At 39.3% G+C, this 22,958-nt stretch overlaps 1 protein-coding gene across 1 annotated transcript in view; it reads left to right on the top strand.

The window, feature by feature from the left end:
* The first annotated feature begins 479 nt into the window (after positions 1-479).
* The window catches only part of TEX10 (testis expressed 10), a 40,802-nt gene continuing 18,323 nt past the window's right edge, over positions 480-22,958 (top strand). Inside the window, exons 1-8 of the mRNA XM_009073189.1 lie at positions 480-668; positions 1,464-2,170; positions 7,675-7,918; positions 9,921-10,033; positions 10,812-11,050; positions 15,233-15,368; positions 18,637-18,812; positions 19,776-19,953. Of these exons, the coding sequence (XP_009071437.1) occupies positions 489-668; positions 1,464-2,170; positions 7,675-7,918; positions 9,921-10,033; positions 10,812-11,050; positions 15,233-15,368; positions 18,637-18,812; positions 19,776-19,953 (1,973 nt within the window). The 5' untranslated portion in view covers positions 480-488. The remainder of the gene's footprint in view (positions 669-1,463; positions 2,171-7,674; positions 7,919-9,920; positions 10,034-10,811; positions 11,051-15,232; positions 15,369-18,636; positions 18,813-19,775; positions 19,954-22,958) is intronic.

Here is a 22,958-nt window from a genome sequence, read left to right as displayed (position 1 = left end):
GCGGGTCCTGGTGAAGGCTTGGTTAAACCCAAGACTGTACATGTGCAGACTGTACACTGTTAGTGATCGACTTGGTAAACAACGTACGAATTAAATGAAACAGTTCACCGAGCTGCTTGGCTTGACAAGAGTTGCTTTGTTGGCAGGAACTTTTAAAAACAAAACAAAATCAACAATTTAAATCTGATAAAGCAGTGAGAGATGAAGATACTTTGGTGATCTTTTTCAGTCAAGTAGTTCTTAGAGCAAGGGCCGCTAGAGAAGCAGCAGAATGTTTTCTGGACACTAGAAGAACAGCTGTACTGAATCAGTCTGCATGTCTGTTTCACCCAGCATCTTGTCTCAGGAGTGGACACTAGTTTATGCATGGCAAAAAGCATAAAACCAGTAGCCTTTATTAGGAAGTGGCTGCTCTTTGGTGGGAAAATTATTTGTGTTGTGTATTTAATCAAATTAAAATTCCAATTATCTTTCTGCAGAGAATCAGAATGACTAAAAAAAGGAAACATCAAGAAGATTTCCAGAAAGTGAAATTAAAAGTTGGGAAAAAAAAGCCTAAACTAGAGAATGCAACTGATACTACCTTCAAAACCAAGGCCATACAAATTCCCGAGCAGCTTAAAGAAGATGGAGTGCTTCCTACACAAAACAGGAAACTTAACATCAAGGTACGTGGTGACATTACATTCTGAAAGGACAGAAAATTACTAGTCATTCATCTAGGTTTACTGTCATTCATCTAGGTTTAGAGTTTTGGGGAAAAAATATTTATTTTTAAAAACTACATCAGGGTATTTGAATACAGCCTTGTTCTTGACAATAATCTGAGCCATGAATTTAATGGCTCAGTTTGGTGTACGAGCATATAACCCAAGAGAAAGGTTTTCATCAGTGCAAAAAAACCAGTTGCACACTGATTTAAGAATCTGGGATTAACATTTGATTTTCAGATCATAACTTAATGGACACAGTTCTGAAAAACAGGCTTCCTGAAATGCTGTTTTCAAAGAATCTTCTATTTCTTTGGGGGGTGGTTTTGTTTTCCTTCCTTTATGTCATCTTCCATTTCTTGCAGCTCTCTGCCTAAACTGAATAAGGCTGTTGGGGCTGAGGTTTTGTAGTTCTGCTTTCAAGAACGAGAGTGAGAGGGCTTACTTTTGGTCATCCCTCTGAGTCAGTAGGGTTGTGCATAAACTTAAGAACAAGAAGTATCTAACTATCTGAAGGAGAGGTCATAGTACCTTGTTTCCATGTCATTGAATTTTGATGATTTGTTCATTGTTAGGCTTTATGTTAATACTGTGTTTATGCTGAACATACTTTGCTGTTATGAACAGCAGTACATTGTAAGAATAGATTCTGTGCTTTTGAGTGTTCTAAGAAAAATGTGCTGGAAATAGATGGGTGAAGTTTCAAGAGCTTAAAGTAATAATGATGGCAAGTATATGTTTGTTTCTTTTTAGGATCTGCTTTCACAGATGCATCACTATAGTCCTGGGGTTAAGCATAATGCACTTCTTGGACTCAAAGATCTCCTGTCTCAATATCCATTTGTAATTGATGCACACCTTTCCAGTATAATAAGTGAGGTGGCAGCTGTGTTTACAGACAAAGATTCTAATGTCAGAGGGGCAGCTGTTCACCTGCTGCAATTCTTGGCTTCAAAAATAAGAGCAGAACAGATTGCTCCATTTTTTCCTTTGGTAAGTGCCCATCTCTCTAGTGCCATGACTCATATCAGTGAGGGAATTCAGGAAGATTCACTGAAAGTCTTGGACGTTCTGTTGGAAGCATACCCAGCTCTTCTTACAGACCGCAGCGTTATATTGTTGAAGAATTTTGTAGAGCTTATTTCTCACCAGCAACTCTCAAAAAGACTGAAGAGCAGAGAGAAACTTTCCTGGATGCTCTCTGTTAACCCAAATCGCAGAGTGACTTCTCAGCAGTGGAGGCTGAATGTACTTACCAGGCTCAAGAAGTTTCTCCAAGCAGTGGTAGTTGGATCAAGTGAAACAGAGGATGAAGGGCTTCAAGAACAAAAGGACAGCTCTCATTCTGTGAGGAACCCAATATGTATCAGTTGGAAGCTCCATGCAAATAATCAGCAGCATATACAACTGTTTGAAAATGGTGGCTTACGACCAAAGATCAACTCGTCGTTCAGACTGAGGTGAGAAAACGTTAACTAATTTGGGAGTTAATGTCAACTGTGTTATTACAATTTTTTACTGTAGGGTTGTCCCTTAGCCATATTTTAGGACACTTAGTGTAAGGTACAGTCTTACTGCAGAGGCTTGAAAATACAGAAATTCTCAGCAGATAAGTCTGCTGTGTGTATGTCATGTACTTTCCCATTATAAAAGCTTTGTTTCATGCTATGCATAATAATTTTGGGTGACCAATTCTATTGGGTGTTTCTAGGAACACAAACTGACAACTACAGGTTGTGCAGGATATCAAATAGACCTAGGGGCAAGCAGGCAAATTTCTTTACATTAAATGTAAGCTTGTATGTGATGATGAATTTTACTGAATTTTTGTGCTTTTACCTTCTAGAGTCTATCCTAAGCTTAGGAGTCTTATTTTCTTTGCATGGTAAGATGTGTCTGGTGGTAGGAAGTTCTGTTGCATTTCCAGTTCTAGATATTTTTAATCACTTCCACCAGTTTATATCTTCACTGTGGGTAAAAGATACCTCGTCTGAGACATGCTGATGAATGTGGAAGAAAGTGTGGTGTGTTTAGTCACAGAAAGGTTTGTGTGGGTTTTGGTAGTACTTCAAACAAATGTGAGCTGAAGTTAAGGGAGAAATAAATAACTGGTGTTATTTCTCTTCCTCCTTTCTGATTCACCAACTAGAGGGGAACCTGCCACCCCAGTTTATGGTAGTTTTTGAACATTGGCATCCTCGTGTAATGCATTGCTATAGATGTTGTATACCTGCTGGTAGGAGACCTGGAATGACAACTTGAAAAATGAAAGCAGTTTAGCTGTTACACAGCTGTTATCTATAGATACCAAGGTGGTTTGAAGACAAACCATGATCTTTGCTGGAGAATACTGAATAAGAGGTATAAAACAGTCATACCAAATTCATGTAGGAGGTCAGTGCCAAAAAAGGGTCTAAAACCCACTGCCTAATCCATTATTATGTCTGTCTTATATCTTTGAATGAATGAAGTGCAGAAGGAGACGTGTTCTCTTTGTATGCCACAGGTATTGTCCTGAATTAACAGGTGTTTTCCTTCTCTGTCATGGAGAGATGAAAATAACCATTCATTCCTGTCCTCCTAGGCTTTCTCTCAGTAGGTAGCATACTACTTGTGGTAGGTATAGGAAGCAAAGTAAGCTAAGTAAAATGTTCAGCTTACCCTTATAGAAGTGGTGGTTAGCAGAAGTGTTCAGTCATGACCAACAGTAGCTGCTGCAGGTAAAACTTTGGCTGGAAACTAGACTGATGAAGCCCACTTGAGGCAGGGGCAGGGTTCAGTGCTGAGCACAAATCAGTCCTGTGGACTTCATCTTTGCAGTCAGAAGCACACAGTTGTGGACCGCTGTATATCAGAGGATTCTTGTATTGTGCCCTGAGTGATACGCAGTGTGATATGCCTTGTCCTGTAATAGCTGAAGATGCATTGTATCCAAGGTCTAGGAAAATAAACTTTACATCTGGTGTCACCTGAATTGGATTCCGCTTTTCTGAGGCGCTAGATTTTGGTGAAACATCGTGATCCACTTCTGGTTATAAATACTTTCAAAAAGATGTTTGCAAGCATGAGGAGGAGCCAGAAGAATAGAGGAAACATGGCTAGAATCCAAGGCGAGATTGGCAAAGCTGATGGCAGCAGAAGAATAGAAAGGGAAGGAGCATCTGCAGAAGGTACTAAAATGTTCTCTATTGCATTTGTGCATGTTTTTGGTGTATTCGTTTTTGCACAAAGAGCCAGTACAGCTTGCTGTAGTGGATATGTGTGAAATTCCAATAGCAAAAGACTGCCCTGGTGGTTTTTGTATTTGCCACTGAAATCTTTTCTAGTGATCTAAAGATACCTAATTCTGTCGCTTCCAATCCCAACTGTAGCCTTTTGCAAGCATTCCCAGGCCTCTGCTGTGGCCATTACAATTAATTTCTGTCATTGCAGTAATAAGATGTGCAGCACTCAAACTTTCTCTGTGTGTGTGTGTGTGTGTTAAAGAACTCAGTCAAGTCCTGACTACAGAGAATGAGTTGACCAAACCATAAGTAACTGTTTGCAGTGTGTGTGTATGTGCGTTGGTGACCTCAACTTTGAAGTTTCAGCTTTGTTCTTTAAACAGTAGACTTCCAAACACCATAATAGTGTACTGATTTTAAGTTCCTGCATCTTTTTAATCTTGCAAGTTCATTGGTTAGGGATGACACCTCATTGATAATCTAGTGATCATGGAAAGAGATTTTCAGAATCAGTTTGTGGTATTTAATAAAAAGGGTAGATTCTGAGCTTGAAATGCTGGATGGATTCAACAATGCAAATCTTTAGACTTCTTTATTTTCTGTTGTGTGCTGTCTTACTACTGTGTGTAAATTAAAGATTGCAGTGAATTAGGAGGTTATTAGAATGCATCCTCTGTATTATGTGCTGACTGTGCTGCTTTTTGCATCAAACTCGTTTCAGGCGTAGAAAAACGAAAAGCCTTCTCAACTCAAATGTGGTACCAAGGCACGTGATGTTTGAGTGGAAGTGGTGCTGAAGGGAAATTGTGGAGCTTCAGATGCTGCTGAGAGTGAACAAAATGAAGCTGCAGAGAAAAGCAGAGAAGACTTGAGAGACGGAAGTGGCAGACGAAGCATAGTCAATGCAATATGTATATGGTGTGATATGTGCATCAGATAGAAATGGAAAATGCAGTTCACTTGGTGTACTGAGTGTTTGCTGCAATTGGCAGTGCACACAAAAGGAGGACAGAAACCTGGCTTAGACTGCGAGCCATAAAAACACACTAACTTCCAATGACTTTTCCTATTTTTAAGGAACAGCAAATTGTTTCCTTGTTTTCTGATTCTTTTCTACTTCCTTGACTTCCCTTTGCCGAATTTCTGTTGTCTTCCTACTGTCAAATGGCAGATATTTTACACATTTTTCTTTTGTTTGATCCTCCTTTATAAAAATATTGTCATTTTAAAGAAAAAATGCCAACTTAAGGGGTGCACAAATATCTTGCAGCTCCCCTCAGTAGTACTGCATACTGATCTGGAGGTAATATGCTTTGTAGTATTTCCTAGAGCCACATTACCATGAAAGTAGTGATAATAATAATGTGATTAAAAAGGTTAATTAGCATCAAACTTCCCAGTTCCAGTGAACCTGTATTGCTCAGGATATTGTCCTAATCAAATAAATACTGGACAGGTTACTATAATACTTCATCATCATCTGGTACTGGAACTTAGATTCTATTTACTGCTTTTGTTGTTAACATTGAATATGAGGAGTCGTCTTATCTTGAGAGATAGGAGCTTCTTTTGCAGGGATACATTCTTACCCAAATGCTTTGGGCAGCTGGGAGGAGTATCCCTGTTGGCATGAATTCTTCCTTTTTCCATTCCTTGCTTCAGAAATGTACTGAAGTAGTTGCGCATGTCTTACACTGCTATAGGAGTCTTCAGGTGTGTGTTGCCAAATTCCCAGGTTTCATGCACTGTTCGCTGTGTAATGGGGAAATTTTTATGTTCCAGAACTAGATTGCTTGAATTCCAGAGCTCCACTGTAATACCAGGAATTCTTTTTAGTGAAGTTTTTAAAGACTACTACTTCAGAACTATTTCAGCCAATTACTGACATTTCATACTCAACTGAATGTGTAATCCTGTGATGGCATAACATTTACAGGACAACCTCACTTTTTCAAGGAGATTATAGTCTTGGAATCAACTGGCTTGTCCAGTGACACTTTAGAAGTCATTGTGGTTATAACTGGAAGATGGGATTTGTCTAGTGTGTCTTGAGATGACTGAGAGTTAAACTGTCTTAACTTGGAACCATTCACCCTAAACTTCTCATGGTCTTAAAGAAACTGCTGCAGTGTCTGCAGCACAAAGAGGACATGAACCAAAAAAGGGACAAATAAGCTAAATGACACTGACTACATATCTTGGTTGCAGCAGTTAATGCTAAGCTTTAGAAAATTTTAAGATGGCTGATAGTTGTAGTAAGTGCTAAAGAGTAAAAAAAATTTTTCTTTCTTATAACCAGTTAGGTTTCCACTTGTCCATTTTATTATATGCTGGAGATCTAAATTCTGTCTCCCATCTTGCCTTCATGGAAAAAGAGCTTGTATTTGTCTCACACTTCCTTTTTTCCTTTAGAGAGGTCTTCTCCCTGCTCCTTTTACAGATTGTAACCTGTAACCGAAACAAAACCTGGGTTTGTTTTGGTTTAGCAGTTTTCTTGAGATACCAACTTCAACCAGAGAGAAAGGACAGAATAAAATTTTCTCTTATGTGTGTGTTACAGATGATGGCAACAACATGAGAAATATAGCTCCATAGAAAGCTAACTAATTGGGTAATTTAGAAATGGCAGGATGACCAGGGAAAACTGCTTTGCCTTTTCAGTCTGGTATAAAATTAAAATATTTGTAAACATAACTTTTTTGCCTGTCTGTGGAAAGAAAGCAAATAGTTTTCCAGATCCTGTTTGCAGTGTATATGTAAAGAAAAATTGCTTGGGGAACATAACTGAAATACATAGGAGTTAAGCACGAGGTTCAGCATATCAGTGTTATGTATGTTAGGAACTTAGAATTATGGTGGGAATGCTGTGAGTTAGAAAACAAAATCATCTCATGGAAAATGATTTCAGAAATCACCAGTTGAAATTATTGTTGCTTTTTTTTCCTTTTTTTTTCAAGGGCTCTGTATTGCTTAAAATTAGCAGGAGTTATTCAGGCATTTATTTCTTTAAAGAACCTTCTGTTTAAAATAGATACAAATTGCCTGAATTTATCCAGGATTAGGATTTGGGGGGAGGAGTCCTTGGTTTTCTTGCTATGTGGGAAATGTTATTTTAACTTAAACTATATTTTAAGTTTTTATTATTTTTTTTTGTTAATTATCAGATCATTTAAATAATTTTCTATCTTGTTGCTTTCCAGGGCATTATAGTTAAACATCGTGTGAGAACCAAAGTTATATTATTGCAGAAAGATTTTCCCCCCCATTTTTATGCAAAACATTGTTTATTATAGGTGGAGATGGTTAACTGTAATAAACCTCATGCATTTCACAATACTTTGTAGTCAGTTTCGTTATTTTGCCTTGAGAAGCCTAAAGCTTATTTTGATTTTGTTGTGCTGAGTACAGTGCATTGTTACCTGTTGGTTGAAGGTGATATGATAATGCAAATCATATTTCTCCACTTCATAGAATTATATATATAGCAATGGGGAAATAAATACTGAAATCTAAGAAGTTGTTAGGCACACAAACTTGCAGGGAAACTGAGGAGCAGATTTCTTGAAGATGGTTTAACTTTTTTTCCATATTGAAGTATCTAGCAAGAAAGCCAGCAAACATTGAATGTGTTAAAAAAAGTACTTTATCCTGTTATTCAGAAAGCAGGAAAAGTGGTGTTTCTGTAATCTGTTTTAACAGGTGTGATCTTCTTTTTTTTTTCTTTTGCTTTTGTCATTTAGGTCTCTGACAAGTGTAATGGACAGTGCAGAAAAAGGCCTGTCCTCGGCCGAAAACTTAAAAGGTTTTATTGAGATAATAATTCCATTACTGATTGAGTGCTGGATTGAAGCATCTCCTGCACAATCAGCTCCCATTCTCGGAAACCTTTTGGAATCAGAAACTCAGCAGCTAATGCAGCAAGTGCTTAGTATAATACATTTGTTGTGGAAACTCACAAAGCAACATGATGAAACATACAAAATGGTAAGGGAGAAGTGATCCTTGGCATAATGATGACAGTTTTGTTTTGATTAGAAGCTAGTGATTTGGCTATTGGAAGAAGGGGAAATATTTTATTAAGAGGGATAAAGCCTAGATGTCGAGTAGAATTTGAGTTTAGATTTTTGTTAAGTCTCTTACTCTGGAAAAGAATCTGTTGAACTGAGCAGTGAGTTCACTGATAGTCTCCAGGAATCCTCCTTGACAGACTGCAGCATGGAAGCTTTTGAAACTGAAAGTGGTGTTGGTGAAGAGGAGTATTTTGTCTCCCAGATAACCTCTAGAATGTCAATTTGAACAACCTGTAGAATGGAGTTGCTTGCTCCTGGTTTTTATGTGCTGAAAAATGTTGTGAGGGTGGGTAGAAATGAACAAACCTTAAATGTTTGGAGAGGCAGGAGATAACAGTGGTGTGAGATCTTGTAATTGCTTGGTGCAACCTGTGTTGCTGTGTTGTGATTGGTAGGATCGTAAGACATGGAATCAAAGTCTCAGTAAGGATTTTGGGAAATATCCTTAGAATCTTTTTTTTCCCCAAGTTATTTTCTCTGTCTTTTACTTAGGTAAATGAATTGTGGCCTTTTTAATGTAACTTTTGCTGCTCTTTCAAAGATTTTGCAAATTGGAAAAAGAATGCGATTTCCATTTTGGCTGTTGAGAGTAGTTGGAAGAAATGGCTTGACAGCTCTTTGTTTTACTTGTGTATAGGACTACAGGTCACTTTGCTAAACAAAAAGCTGCACCTAGATTAATTATTGGAAAATGTTTGTGGAATCATTAGACCAAAGTTACCCTGAGTTAGGGCCTGAAGGATAGATACAGTGTGTCTGAACAAAACACAGTGTTCCCTTTTTTCCTCTTCATCTTTCCTAGAGGACCTCTTGGAAGCAGACAAAAAGCAGGCACTTGGCCAGATAAATACCTGTGGTAGCCTGCTGCCCCTGGGGTACTTTAGAGCTCCTGTCCTTAGCCTTGAGGTGCCTGCATTTTGGTCATATGAAAGGCATACTCCTGTCTCAAGATATGAACTGTTTTGGGTATGCACAGTTGCATTATGACCTTAGATATCTTGAGGAGGGAAAAAAAAATCTGAGGTTCATACAGCTTGGGTTTTGTGGAGCACATTTCAGTTTAGATAAGTAGTTTATTTTGTCTTTATAATTACCTTTAAATACAGAATCTGTTCAAATGGCTTGGTCTGAAAATAAAAGCTCTGCTTATTTAATAGCCCTTGGACTTACAGGCCAAAGTGGACTGAGGAAAACTACTCTGAATATGCTTAGTGGAGAGCTATTGATCTTTGAAATAGTGTAATGGCCATTCTCTGTTCTTAATAATTGAATAACATAAAGGTTATTCTGCCTGGTCAATTTGACAGCAGTGCAGGCTTTTTAAGTGATGAGTTCTGCTGGGCTCTTTGTGGAATGGTGACTGAGTGTCTCCCAACCCACAAAGTAAAATTATTTTAAAATATTGAATCCTTTTTCTGTAAGGATTGCCTTTCTCCTGGAAAATGTTTTGTCAGTGGGCTTACAACTGCGAGTACATTAGTGATAGGGAACGATGAAAGCAGAATTGGAATATGTCTTAATGGAAAACTCAGGAGAGCCACTGTGAGTTGACTGAGCTCACTCTGATTTTAAGTACCCTGATAAATGGGTATAAAAGTACTTGCAACTCACATCTGAACTCTGTTTAATATTGCATGTTTCCATGTTAATATATGCTAAGAAAATATAGTGGTCCAGTTGAGATTAAATGTTTGCTCAATCTTAATTTATATCATGTTAATCCCTTGTTTTGTGACTCTTCAGGTTCATGTACATTCACATTTTTATCTGAAAGTAAATACATGTAAAAAAAACTTGGAAACAAGCTAAAGTTCCTGTTTCTCATTGATTCCAGTAATGGGATTTTGGAAGATGACTGTGTTGGTGTATTTCAGTTACTAGCATGTTTTCTGTCTATCACCTGCTTTCCTTTACAGGAGCTGTGGCTGCGAATGAATTACCTTGTTGATTTCAAGCACCACTTCATGCGTCATTTTCCTTATTCTTTACAAGAAACAGTAAAACACAAAAAGAAAGATTCGTGCAAAAGGTAAGAATAAAATCAATGTCACGTAACAGCTTTTAATTTCATGAGAGAAGTGAGACAATATGAGTCATACGCTTTATCGAGCATTAAGTTTCTGATGTTGGAAAACTTTTATTGTGTATTGCTTGAAGATCTGTAGAGAAGTTTTTGTAGGAAGGCAGCATTGCTTTGAATTGGAAAGTTCTAGTTGTTCTTTGTAGAAGTGTTGTGTGGCAAGTCATGTGAGTAGGCTACAGTAGAAATTCAAATGCTGCCTGAGAGAAATTAAAGTATTTTATTGAACCTTTGATCTGGAATTTGCATATTGCTGTATGGTGATTGTGTTAGTCTGAGTAGTTTCATATTTCTGCATGTTTTTTTCCGTTGGCTGCTGAGTTACATCAAAACATAGTTCAAACTTTTTTTTCCTCTATATAGTCTTCCCTAGTTGTATCACAGGGCTGGGTAAGCTCAGCTGGGAGGAGAGATGCAACACACTGTGGCTATCCTGTATGGCAAAGAAGTACTGGATGAGGAGAAGCCAAGCACTCACTCACCCTTCACTATTGAGCTGTCAGAGTGCATCCACCAGTTCTGTTTTGGTACAGGCCAGTAGCAGGTTGTCTCCCCTCAGCTCCCAGATGTGAGACTATATTTAGTCAATGTCAGTTCTGAAGTCATTTTGCAACATCACAGTCTGTGTAGAACACTGGTGTACGTACAAGGGGTGTCAGCTGGTGTCCATCTATTTAAAAAATACTTTTTGAAATCTCTTTTCTCTCCCTCCCCTTCCTCCCTTTAGCAACAAGAACTGTATGACGTCCTCAAACAGCGTAGACCATCTTTTACTGAACTTAACCTTGTGTGACATAATGGTTTCACTAGCGAGCACTTCAACGCTTCAGACAGACTCTGGTTGGCTGGATATGATAAGGAAATTTGTGACAGATACTCTTCAGGATGGCAGCAAGCTGAACAGCAAGCAGGTGAACAGGTTGCTTGGTGTGACTTGGAGGCTAATGCAAATACAGCAAAACAAAGGTAAGATGAGTAGTTACTGAAAAGCAAAATTAGGCACTGATGAAGAGCTTGAGTTACTCTAGTGTTTGCAGGTCGCTGCATCTTAGATCTTCAGTTGTTCACTTGTTACATCATAATGTATTTTGTTATAGAGGTAAATTGAATTTCATGGTAATATTGCTGTGTGCAGCATTGAAAAGTTTATTTTTAGGAATGCTGTTAGATTCATGATGTTGATATGCAAAGTATGAATGTATTTATATTTTTGCTTCTTAAAATATTCTTAGAAATGGGAAGATGATCTCTATATTGAAAAAGTAATTACTAGGATGTAGGGGTGCCTGATACTTTATTTTTCTGGTGTTTAAAATCATTAACATAGCTGTTAGACTCTCTGCTCATCAGATGACCATTTTAGTTTTGTGATGATACAAAATGCCAGGATAGTTCTGATGGAAGCCTCTGTTGAATATTTTCCAAGGTGTTTGATTTGAATCCTTTTCCAGCAGAAAACATTTCCAGCTGTGGCTTGCAGGACCAGTATGGTATTTTGGCTTGCCTCTTTCTTTTCAAGTACTACTTGGTTTTATTCCAAATGAGACCTTGATTGGTATGTCTATTAAGTGATTGAAACAGGACTTCTTTAAGAAAGGAATTTTTCAGTAAATCTAAAAGTAACAGAAGTCTATTGTGTCTTACCTGTCCGACAGAAGTGAATTCCACAGACACGCAGCCAAGCAGAGTTTATAGAAAATGCTTTGCCCTTAGCAACAGATTTCATTGTTAGAGTTCTAAGATGAAAAGATGTCAAATGTCTCTCAAATATATTCCGGCAGTTACTTGTATCTCCTTCCAAATCCATTTTAATTGGAAATCTGTCTATTCCTGTGTCCCTGGTAACAAAGATAATAACTAATCATTCCTATCTGCACTTCAAATTTGGCTTTGTGTTGGAGGCCAATAATAGTTCAGAGTCACAGATGTGCCTGTCTCGCCAGCTCCGCTAAAGCACAAGAGTTGCTACACAGGAAAGTAGTTTCTAAACTATTGTTAGGCTGTTCAGTCAGATACTTCATGCTTTTCTTTGTAATGAAATGTTTTTGGGTTTTTTGTAACTTTGCCAAACATTTTCCAGATAGTGGATAATGTTGGTGACTGACCAGATGAAAGTAGCTTGACAGAAAACAAACCGGGGTCTTAGTGGAGCCAGTAACGGGCCCTTGCATCAAAGAAGGCCAGTGGTGTCCTGGGCAGTGTTGACAGCAGGATGAGGGAGGTGATCCTTCCCCTCTGTTCTGCACTGGTGGTACTCCTGAAGTACTGTGTCTGATTTTGGGCTTCCCAGTACAAGAGAGACATGGACATACTGGAGAGAGTTCAGCAAAGGGCTGTGAAGATGATGGAGACACAGGAGCATCTCTCCTATGAGGAAAGGCTGAGTGAGCTGGGACTGTTCAGCTTGGAGAAGAGAACGTTCAGAGGGATCTTACCAATATTTGTAAATACCTGAAGGGAAGGTGCAAAGAAGACGGATCCAGTCTCTTCTCAGTGGTGTCTAGTTGATGGGACCAGAGGCAATGGGCACAAACTGAGTCACTGGAGATGCTGTTTTAACATCAAGAACACTCATTTTCACTGTGAAGGTGACCCAAATACTGGCATGGGTTACCCAGAGAGGTTGTGGAGTCTTCATTCTTGGAGATAGTCAGAAGCTGTATGGACATGGTTCTGGACAGCCAGATCTATGTGATTCTGCTTCAGCAGGGGTGTTGGATCATACGACCTCTGGACCTACTCACCTCAGCCATTATGTGCTTCTGTGAAAGAAGAAAACCTTCCTTTCTTGAAGTTTTAATAGTGCTCTAGAAGTTCTAGACTGTAGTCACTTGATACTGCCAAGGTGGTCCATACCGAAAATATAACTGATTTGTTTACTTATCCAACGTTGAGAATAAGGGCCTGGAAGGTTATGTGTGCTTTGGAAGACAATGCCAAAAAGAATTAACTTTTGCAATAAAAAAAATTTTAGAACACAAAGGAAGTTGAATGAGGGGAAATATAAGTAGAAAAAACAAAGAGCTGATAAAAAAGAGAGTAAGTAAAACCATAGTTGGCCGCCTGCACACTATGCCACAAAAGCATGGTGGTATCTTTGCAGTTGCATTTTTCAGGGTTGCCTGTTTTTAGTAGCTGTTTATGGTGGGGGGAAATGCACATATCCACCTTTTTCTGTGGATGTCTAGAAGAGCTTGGAGCTGTGGTGTCTGAAGGTTTCTCTCCATCAAACTCTGGATGTGCTCTCTGTTATGAGGAGGTCTGCTCCTTTCTTGCATTTCTCAGGCATGACTTCAGCAGCAGCTTGCCTGCCTGCTAGTTGTGTTTTTGGTAAACTTAGTTTGTGTAACAAAGAGAGCACACTGAGTCACTTCAGGAGGAGGCTTACCATGTGCCCATTAAAACTGAAATATCTTAAAACTTGTGAAAACTTCAGCTGTATTTTGGTTACCTGCATACTGTGGACCTATTAAGTGTTACATTTTAGGGAGTACCTTTTTTAATTGCTTCCATTTTTAAACTTCCCCTCTTCATATGAGGCAATTCAGACAGTGGGACCTGCTTTGCTTAGCATGTCGTAGAGTGTTATTGGGAGGTAGATGAACATTCTACACACTTAGAATATTTATTTATTATTATATTTCTTCAGTTAACAGTTCATTAATTAGCTAAAAACTACTTGAAGATATAATTGTTATTCAATTAAGAATAAGCCAGAAATGCTGTCCAGGGTGAACCTTCACCTGAAAAGTATGTGGAGTAAGTCGGTGCTCCTGATGCATCAAACAGAAAATAATAATATATCTTAATTACCTGAAATATTAGAATGGATTTTATTTTTCTGTTGACAAATATGTTAGATTGCAACTTCTAAATGACTTCCTGCATTATGCTTGAGTATGCCCATGCCATTTCAGGTGCTTTTTACAGCATACTTTTTAGTGACAATCCCTAATATGGTAACTATTCCTCGTTAAGAATTTTACTGATGAAGACCAGCCCCTGACTGGATCTGGAATCATTTTTAGTGTGGATCATTCTTGTCTCCGTGGGCAGAAGTAGCTCTGTTCAGTGTGGAACACAAAATTTTATCTGTTTTTGCATACATAACTTGCTAATACTGATGCATACACCTGGATGGCAAGACAAATGTTTCCCAGTCTTGTTTTATGAAGAAAATGAAGTAATTGCTGCAACTTGAGTATTGCTTGACAACAGTGAATTCATTGGGACCCCAGGGTCTTCTGAGACAAATTGAGTCAGGTCTCATACTCTTCATGTATCTCTGAAGTTTTCAGATGCTTTCCCCATTCTTTCAGGGCTTGTCTCTGAATTCAGATGTTTTTTCATGCTTTGTTAATTTTTACATCCAGTGGTTTAATCTGCTTTCCAAAGAAAATGTTTGGTCTGTTTCTCAGCCTGGTATTATAAGTTCTGTATTTTCTGGCTGGTTTTAACCGATTTGGTCATAACGATGGAGTTTTCATATGTTGATTTAAGCCTGGTGATAGCACAGCTGATGAGAGGTTCAGAGAATGAAAGGTTGCAGTGGATTTTGGCAATTCTCCTTGCAGTGTCTTGCCAGTGGCCTCTCCAGGTATTTATTTTCTGGTTAATTAGCATTTGTAATGTGGAGCCAGCTGGTTCAGAGACAGGGAGAGCTGATAAGGCTGGTGTGTGTGGCAGGGAGAGAGGGATAGTGTAAAGAGAACTGAAGGCACTCTGGCAGTGAGGTTTTGGGGGAGCATAGGTGGAGGAGTAAAGGAGGAGATTGGTGTGAGGTTACTGCTTTAGAGGAAATGGATGTAGAAGATAGCTGTGGAAAACAAGAATTCATTGGATCTCAGCTGCCTTTCAACCTGTGCACTGTCTTGTCTTCAAGAAGTTCTGTAGTTTTCATTTGAATGTTGTCTGCAAGTTTTTTTGCCTGACTCTTTCATAAGCTACACAAGAAGGTGGTGTTTTAATGGTTCAGAAGTCTGTCTAGTAGTTACTGTAGAACATTTTGGTACTTCCCTGTGGAATTAAATGGAGAGAGTTGCAGATGAAGATGACAGCTCTTCTGTGTATGTATGTATAAAATCAGAAGATTAAGCAGTACTACTTCACTCCCTACTTTACTACTACTTTACCTTTTTTTTCTCCTAGTGGCAACAGAACCCTTGATAAAAGCAGTATATACTCTATACCAGCAAAGGAATCTTCTCTTTCCAGTTCGTACGTTGCTTTTGAAATTTTTTAGCAGAGTTTACCAAAAAGAAGATTTGAGGACTCAAAGAATCAGGTAAAAAAAAAAAAGTGCATGTTCTTTCTAATTTCAAAAAGGTATATTGATTTTAGAAGTGATAATACTGAATTTCTTCATGTAAATGTTATAAAACTTCATACCAAATCTGTTTTGACACTGTGTCACTGAAATTTGAAGGCTTAGGTTCTCTGTGAGATGGAGATCTATATTAGCTTAGTTGTCTTTTTTTCTCATTGTAAGCACTAGATAGATCTTAATGGTGTAAAATTTAACTTGAACTGCACTGCTGCAACTTCATGGTTACTGGTTGTGTGGTGGTCAATAGATGTGTCGAGATTGTGCAGCTATATAGCCATGGTGCATTTCCACTACTTCAGCCTGAGGTCATGGACTTGTGACTTCAGTGCCTTTGATGGTTTTGGTAGTGCCTGTCTTGCCTTTTGTGCTTATTTTCTTTAAGAAAAGTATTCTGGTTTTTTGGGTGTGTGATTCCAAAGTGACTAGGTTTCAGAAAGTGTTCTTGTCCTTTAAGGCTCCAGTTTCATGCTTCTATTTAGACACCTGACTTGCTTCAAGTACTAGGAGATTATTCTCTATGTTGTCTGTTGTAACAACAGGTTTTCATTATCAGATGTGTCCACATTGTCTCCAAATCTTAACTTTTCCAGAAGGTATTTTTCAGCCAAGTCATCTAGTTCCAGCTACATAAAAATGTAAACCACGGATCAGTCTGCATCAATCCTAGCTTGTTTGAGAACTGTAAAGGGATATAAGAGCATAGAATCACAGAATAGTCTGGATTGGAAGGGACCTTGAAGATCTAGTTCCCCTGCCATGAGCAGGGACATTTTCTGCTAGACCAGGTTGCTCGAAGCCCTATCCAGCCTGGCCTTGAACACTCCCACGGATGGAGTATCCATGGCTTCTCTGGGCAAACGTGTTTTAGTGCCTCACCACCCCCACAAGTAAAGGATTTCTTCCTAATATCTAATCTAAACCCACCCTCTTTCAGTTTGAAGCCATCATCTCTTGCCCTATCACTACATGTCCTTGTAAAAAGTCCCTCTCCAGCCTTCTCATAGGTCTCTTTAAGGTATTGGAATACTGTTGTAAGGCCTCCCCAGAGCCTTCTCTTCTCCAGGCTGAACAACCTCAACTCTCTGAGTCTATCTGTATGGAAAAGGTTCTCCAGCCCCCTGATGATCTTGGTAGCCTTCTCGGACTTGCTCCAACAGGTTCAGGTCCTTCTTACATTGGGGACTCCAGAGGTGGATACAGTACTCCAGGTGGGGCCTTAACAGGGTGAAGTAGAGGGGCAGAATCACCTCCCTGGACCTGCTGGCCGTGTTGTTTTTGATACAGCTCAGGACATGATTGGCTTTCTGGGGGATATGGTATGATTATACCTGTGATGCCTGTTTCTGCTACTAGGTTAAAAAAAATAAAAAAATCAGACCTCAGGACTTCCAGAAGTACTGGCATCCACTAGCAGAGTCAGGCTTTGGGAAGATTGTTCCCTTCTGCAACAGCTTTGCTTTGTTAAGTCTTATGTTGTGGTAATGCCTGAGTACATGTAATTAGATCTACAGCCAGAAATATCTAATGCTGCACTATGAACATTATTAAAGGTATAGAGAATTTGAAAGACAGGATGAAAGCTTGGGAATATCCCGTTTTTCTCCTCTTTTCACCTACAGTAGAAGAGAGGTCGTTTTCGTACTGACTAATTTCCCCAGGGTTACATAACCACTGTTTTCTGTACTTACCTGGAAGTCTTGAGTTTCATGTGATCATCTAACAATCTTTAACTTTCTATCTTTAGACATCACAAATAGCAGTAGCTTTCCTGCTGTTCCTCTTAGTCTTCTACATGGAACTGTGACATTTTTAGTAACAGAATGAAGTCTCAAAAATTGCTTGCAAAAAAGGATAATTACACCTATGTCTGACAAGACTTTTTAAGACAGCATGATATTTGTGTACTGCACTGATCCATTTCTCTCCTTTAGAAACAAATGGTTTTCTTTACTTTCTTCAAAACGTGGACTGTTCAGTAGATCCTGGATGCCATTCATGTTGTTCTATCCAGTTTGACATCATAGCTCCTTCAGCCCTCCTGTGACTGGTCTCTTTTTTTCTCAGAAGCTTATCAAGAACAGTCTAAGAGGAACAGAATTAATATGGGAACGTTTAACTGAATCTGTTTGGGTTTTTTTTAGTTGTATCCAATTCAGAGTTAGATAGGGACTCTTGGCCTACCGTTGCCCTATGTAAGAAAACTTGATTAATTTGTTACAAGATTCAGAATTAAGTTTTGTCTTGATGTTTTAGTTGTCTTCACCCCTAATCACTGCATACATATGCACAGTCACTGAGGGTATATATGCATATGTACTGTGTGCATATATATACTGTGAGAGTCTTAAAAGGCTCTTCTGTTCAGTCTCACAGCCTGCCTTCAACACTGACCTATGTGAGGTGCTATAGGAAGAGGACAAGAATTACTTTTTCACAGTATTCCTACACTTCCAACCATTTGAAGCCTCTACTTCCTCACTGCACAGAGCTTCTGTGTGTTTAGTGGATGTCTATTATTTCATGAGCTTTTCTGATCATTCCTTAATCTGGTCTAAGTCAAGAGCAACTGCAGCATCCTCTGGCAAGGAGTGTCAAACCTCAGCTGTCTGAAGTCCAGCTTTGTTTTGTTTTGATCCTGGCTCCTTCTAGCTTCATTTGATAACCAGCACCTGCTTCCTTCTGTGGGAAGAGAAAGCAAATGTTCTATTCCCTTCCACTATTTGCATACCAAGTGATTAGAGACCTCAGCCCACCTCCAGCTCACTTCAGCTGTCTGTTCTCCAGGCTTTTCCTACTGTTGTGCAGTTAATATCTATATGCAAAGCCTTTTGCTCTTACATTCCTTGAAAAGCTTTTGGTGAGGGATTTTGTCAGGCATTTGAAAGTGACGCAGTATTTATCATCATCATTCTGCTCTTGTTGACATCTTCAAAGACCTAGTTTGAACTTCTTGATTTATGCTTGGTAGGTTTCTTTTTTTCTTGTAATCATCACTTTAGTAGTAAGCTAAAGAAATGCTTTAGGTTTATAAATTATACTTGATTTGGTAAGTCATGGTGGCATAGAAATTGTAGGCCATGAAAGATAGGATTGGTCTATACGATTGTTTCAGTTTGAGCCAGAAAGGATAAATAAAAGCAACTTAGTCAAGACTGGAAAGAGAAATTTTTGGGCTTTTTGTTGTTTCATCTTATTTTTTTTCACCATCTAATTTTTCCCCCTTTAGAAGTCGAAGTAAGGTTTTATCTCGTTGGTTGGCTGGTTTGCCTCAGCAACTGGCTCTGCTTGGCTTGAGAAACCCTGAGCTTTCCAATCAACTCATTGATATCATTCATTCCGCCGCTTCTCGTTCAAACAAGGAGTTACTGCAAAGTTTACAAGCCACTGCTGCTCGAATATACGGTAAGGCTTTTACACTACAGCATAATGAATTTTGTTCCTCACTTGGCGGGGAGGTCGCAATATATGGAAAATCTTGCTGTTTCCTAGGTGAACATAGAGGCTGTGGATGGGAGCAGGGTTGGAGAGTGGGTCATAGTATCATAGTATGTTAAGGCGTTGGAATGGATCTTAGAGGTCATCTAGTACCAGTTCCCTCTGCCATGGGCAGGGACACCTCCCACTAGCACAGGTTGCTCAAGGCTTTATCCAGCCTGGTCTTGAACACTATCAAGGTTGGGGTGTCCACAGCTTCCCTGGACAACCTGTTCCAGTGTTGTTTTGTGCATTCCACCCTCACATCATAAAACTTCTTCCTAATACCTAATCTAAATTTCCCCTCTTTCAATTTATGCCTGTTACTTCTTGTCCTGTCACTACAGTTCCTAAGAGAGTCCCTCTCCAGCTTTCCTGTAGGCACCTTTCAGATACTTGAAGGTTTCTATGAGGTCCACACATGATCTTCTCTTCTCTAGGCTGAACAGCCCTGACTTTGTCAGCCTGTCAGCCCCTTGTAATATAGGTTAAAATGGACTATGCATGTAATTTACTGAAGGATAGTAAAAAGATTCAGATCTTTAATCAAAGTTAGCAGGGCTTTAATTTATTAGACTGGAAACTTTAGGTTTTGTGTGTCAAAATCATGGAATTGTTAAGGTTGGCAAAGACCTCTAAGGTCATAGCGTCCAAGCAACAACCCAGGGCTGCCAACTTCACCACTAAACCATGTCCCTAGGTCCACATGCTTTTCAAATGCTACAAGGGATGATGATGCCACCACTTGCCCAGACAGCTTGTTTATATGCCTGACTACCCTCGCAGTGAAGACATTTTTCCTACTATACAATCTAAACTTCCTCTGGCGCAACTGAAGGCCATTTCTGCGGTTCTGACTGGCTGTCTCTGTGTCTGTGTCTGTGCTGGCAGATCCACTGGAGGGTACACTGGTGCTGTTGCCAGCTGAGGCACAGCGGCGCCTGGTGCAGCTGGTGTACTTCCTGCCCTGCCTGCCTGCCAGCCTGCTCACCTGCCTCAGCCGCTGCTGCATCATGGGCAGGATGTCCTCAGACCTGGCCGCCACCCTCATCGGCATCCTGCACATGAGGTATGACCCTCCTCGCTCTGCTGTGATCAGAAAAAACAAACCCCAAACAAAAAAACCCAAGCGTGAATGTTTGTTCATTAAATGTGGACTTTGTTGCTGGTTTGCATGCAAAAAAAATAATCGCAAGAATTGATAACATGAGGAAAGTGTATGCTTCAGTCAAACTCTGTCTTTATGCTGACTGATGTTCTGCAGTGCTTGATAAATTCATGGAATCATTTAGGTTGGAAAAAATCTTTGAGACCAAGTCCAACCATTAACCCAGCACTGCCACACCCACCTCTACACCATGTGCTTAAGTGCTGCGTCCATCTATCCATGTTATCATCTTTGTGTATTACTGAAGTCTGCCAGGAATTTTCATACCTAAATACAAACATTAATGCTTGTAGTATTGAGTCCTTTCAGTATGGATGCAAAACAGCAGCAGCTTATCTCTGGTAAGACCTACAAGGCTACACAGTGTTGGGCACCTTCTACCTGGAATGTCATTACCCATGGTGGTGGTCTTTGTTCTGCCACTGATGACAGCTTTGCTGTGTAACATACTTTAACTTGACATGTTTGATAGTGAAAAATAACCAACCAGTGTGTATTCTCATGTTCTACTTTGTTTCAGAATTTTAGATCTTGTTTTTTCTCTAATTACCTCACCCAAATAGCCAAATCATAGTTGCTAGGCCAGTGTTGTGTTTGAAATTATTCACGCTCTTGTTGTTTCTGTCCTGCCTTGAAAGAGGGTAAGTTTGCCTATGAAGCCAGGGAGAGAGGCTGCTGTTCCACTGAAGTGAGTGGAGGGCTTGCTGAGGTTTCACAAAGGTGTTCTGCTTTGCTGCTTCTGGAAAAAATATACCTGTTTTCCTGCATAGCTCAAAATTGCCAAACCTTGGATAAATAAGCAGGAATTAAGCTTATATGAATTATGCTTAAAGTGATTCCTGATTCTTTTTGGAACTTTTAATTAAAAGTTCCAAATAAAAATGAAAATATTTCATTTATTAGTTAAATATGTAATATTGTGAGTTTCATAAAAATATGACACAACACAATGTCCTGTCAAATACAGACCCGTTTATATTTCCTGTGTAACACTTGGATAAGGTGACTAACATATGAAGCAATGCTGATGAAATTTATATCCTATATGTATTGCATTGCTGCTATAAAAGTGAAATTCTGTCTAGTTTTGGGAATGTGGACATCAACATTTTATTTTTAAGAAAGAAAAGTTCTCTGCCATATCCTGGAAACTCAGTGGTAACCAGTTCACAGATTGTGACTGTGAGAACTAAAGTCAGTAATAAGCCCTCAAGTGCTTGTTTTGCTGTTAGGTCTTGATGGATCTTCAGTGTGAGAGATTTTTGTAGTAAATAGTATGACTGTTTTCTCAGGGTTATCAGAAAGCTGCAGGTTGTCTGTGGGCATTTGATCTATTTGGCAGAAGATGCACATGGCTTACCAAAAGTAGGTTAGATTCTGACAACAGAGAAGAAGGAGTAAATTCTTATTTTTTTTAGAGTTGTAAAGAAAGTATTTAGATTTTAATTTATGGCATTTGGAATGTGTTTTAAACTTAAGTTGTGTTCAAAGATAATCAGCCCAAGAAGTGAGACTGAAATAGCTAGATGAAAAAAATGAACTGGTGTAGCTATAATAATGCAGTTTCTTGTATTGATAATTGCTGACACTCCTTTCTGGGAGCCTGCAGGTCTTGATGAAAGCTGAAAAAGATATTGTGCTTGATTGAGCATTGTCTTTATTTGATAAAGCTGTTCTCACTCATGTGGAGAGGGATCAGTGTTAAAAACAGGAACTCTTGTTTTCTTTAGAAAAACATATGAAAATAATACATGAATAATAAGTCCTTGGAAAGATTAAAATTAATCGTTTGGACAAAGAATACAACAGCATTGAAAACACACTCTCACCTATATAACCAAGTTAAAAACTTGTACAGGTTTAGAAGGTCTTATAGATGACACATTTTGTAGCTGTGACTTGGGTGAAATGTATTTTGTGAAAGACTACTCTTTGTTTTTTCTATTTCTTTTCTGTCATCATGACTGTGAACTTTTTTATCCTAAAAGCTTCATCCTAGGGTGCCTTACAGAAATAAAGATGATAGAAATGTGTGTGGATGGTGAGAGGGATGTCCAAAAAACCCTTTGCTTTGACAATTTAAACATGAAAAGATAGGGGAGATAAGTAACAGTCCATATTAACTTCTCAAGAGCAAAAGAGTCTGATACTTCTTTTTCATTGGAAAAGAAGTTGTGCAGTTAAGGAGACGGTAGTAGGTTTTCTACACAGGAACCTCAGCTGGGCTTTATGAGCTTCATAACCTGTTACTGTGTGTAGAATACATGAACTAATTTTCTGTCTCTTATCAGAAAGGCCAAGGTGAACTATTGTATCCAGTTTTGTGGCTTGCTTTTAGATAAGTCATGGACAAACCGCATGGAGTTTAAAGTTAGTCTGTAAATTGTGATAATGGGGAATGAATGACAAATCGGCGTTGTTATGCAGATACAGCTGGGAGGGAGTGGGAACCATGTGTGTGAAAGGCTGTTGAAAAGGAATGGGAGAACGCAGGTTTAGCGGGATTAGATATACAGACCTTCAGTGTCGGGAGGATGTTTAGTTTGAGCGCTAGCAAATTGTATAAAAGCAGAAATACACACTAGAACAGGCTGTGTAGGAAGGGGGGATGAATATACTTCCCTGGAGATAATTAAAATCGGGTAATGAGGCTGGACAGGGATGGCAGAGGGCAAAGCCGCGAAGGAAGTCGAGGGGCGAGGTGAGTACTGCTGATGGTGTAGAGCTCTTGTGATGCTCGGGGTGAAACTTGCAGTGTTTGGAGCGGTTGGTGCTGTGGCACAGCGTGGGTCCTTTGCCGTTTGTGCCGCAGCCTGGGCTGGCGCGGCGTGTGGCTGCAGAGGCTGCTGGCAGCAGGGGGCGCTGTTACCCCGCGGTGTGCCCGCGGCGCTCGGGGCAGAGACGGC

This window comes from Acanthisitta chloris, unplaced genomic scaffold (assembly GCF_000695815.1).
Source record: "Acanthisitta chloris isolate BGI_N310 unplaced genomic scaffold, ASM69581v1 scaffold22584, whole genome shotgun sequence".
Lineage (NCBI taxonomy): Eukaryota > Metazoa > Chordata > Aves > Passeriformes > Acanthisittidae > Acanthisitta > Acanthisitta chloris.
Note: the sequence above shows the minus strand (reverse complement) of the source record. Positions and strands in the feature narration are given on the sequence as shown.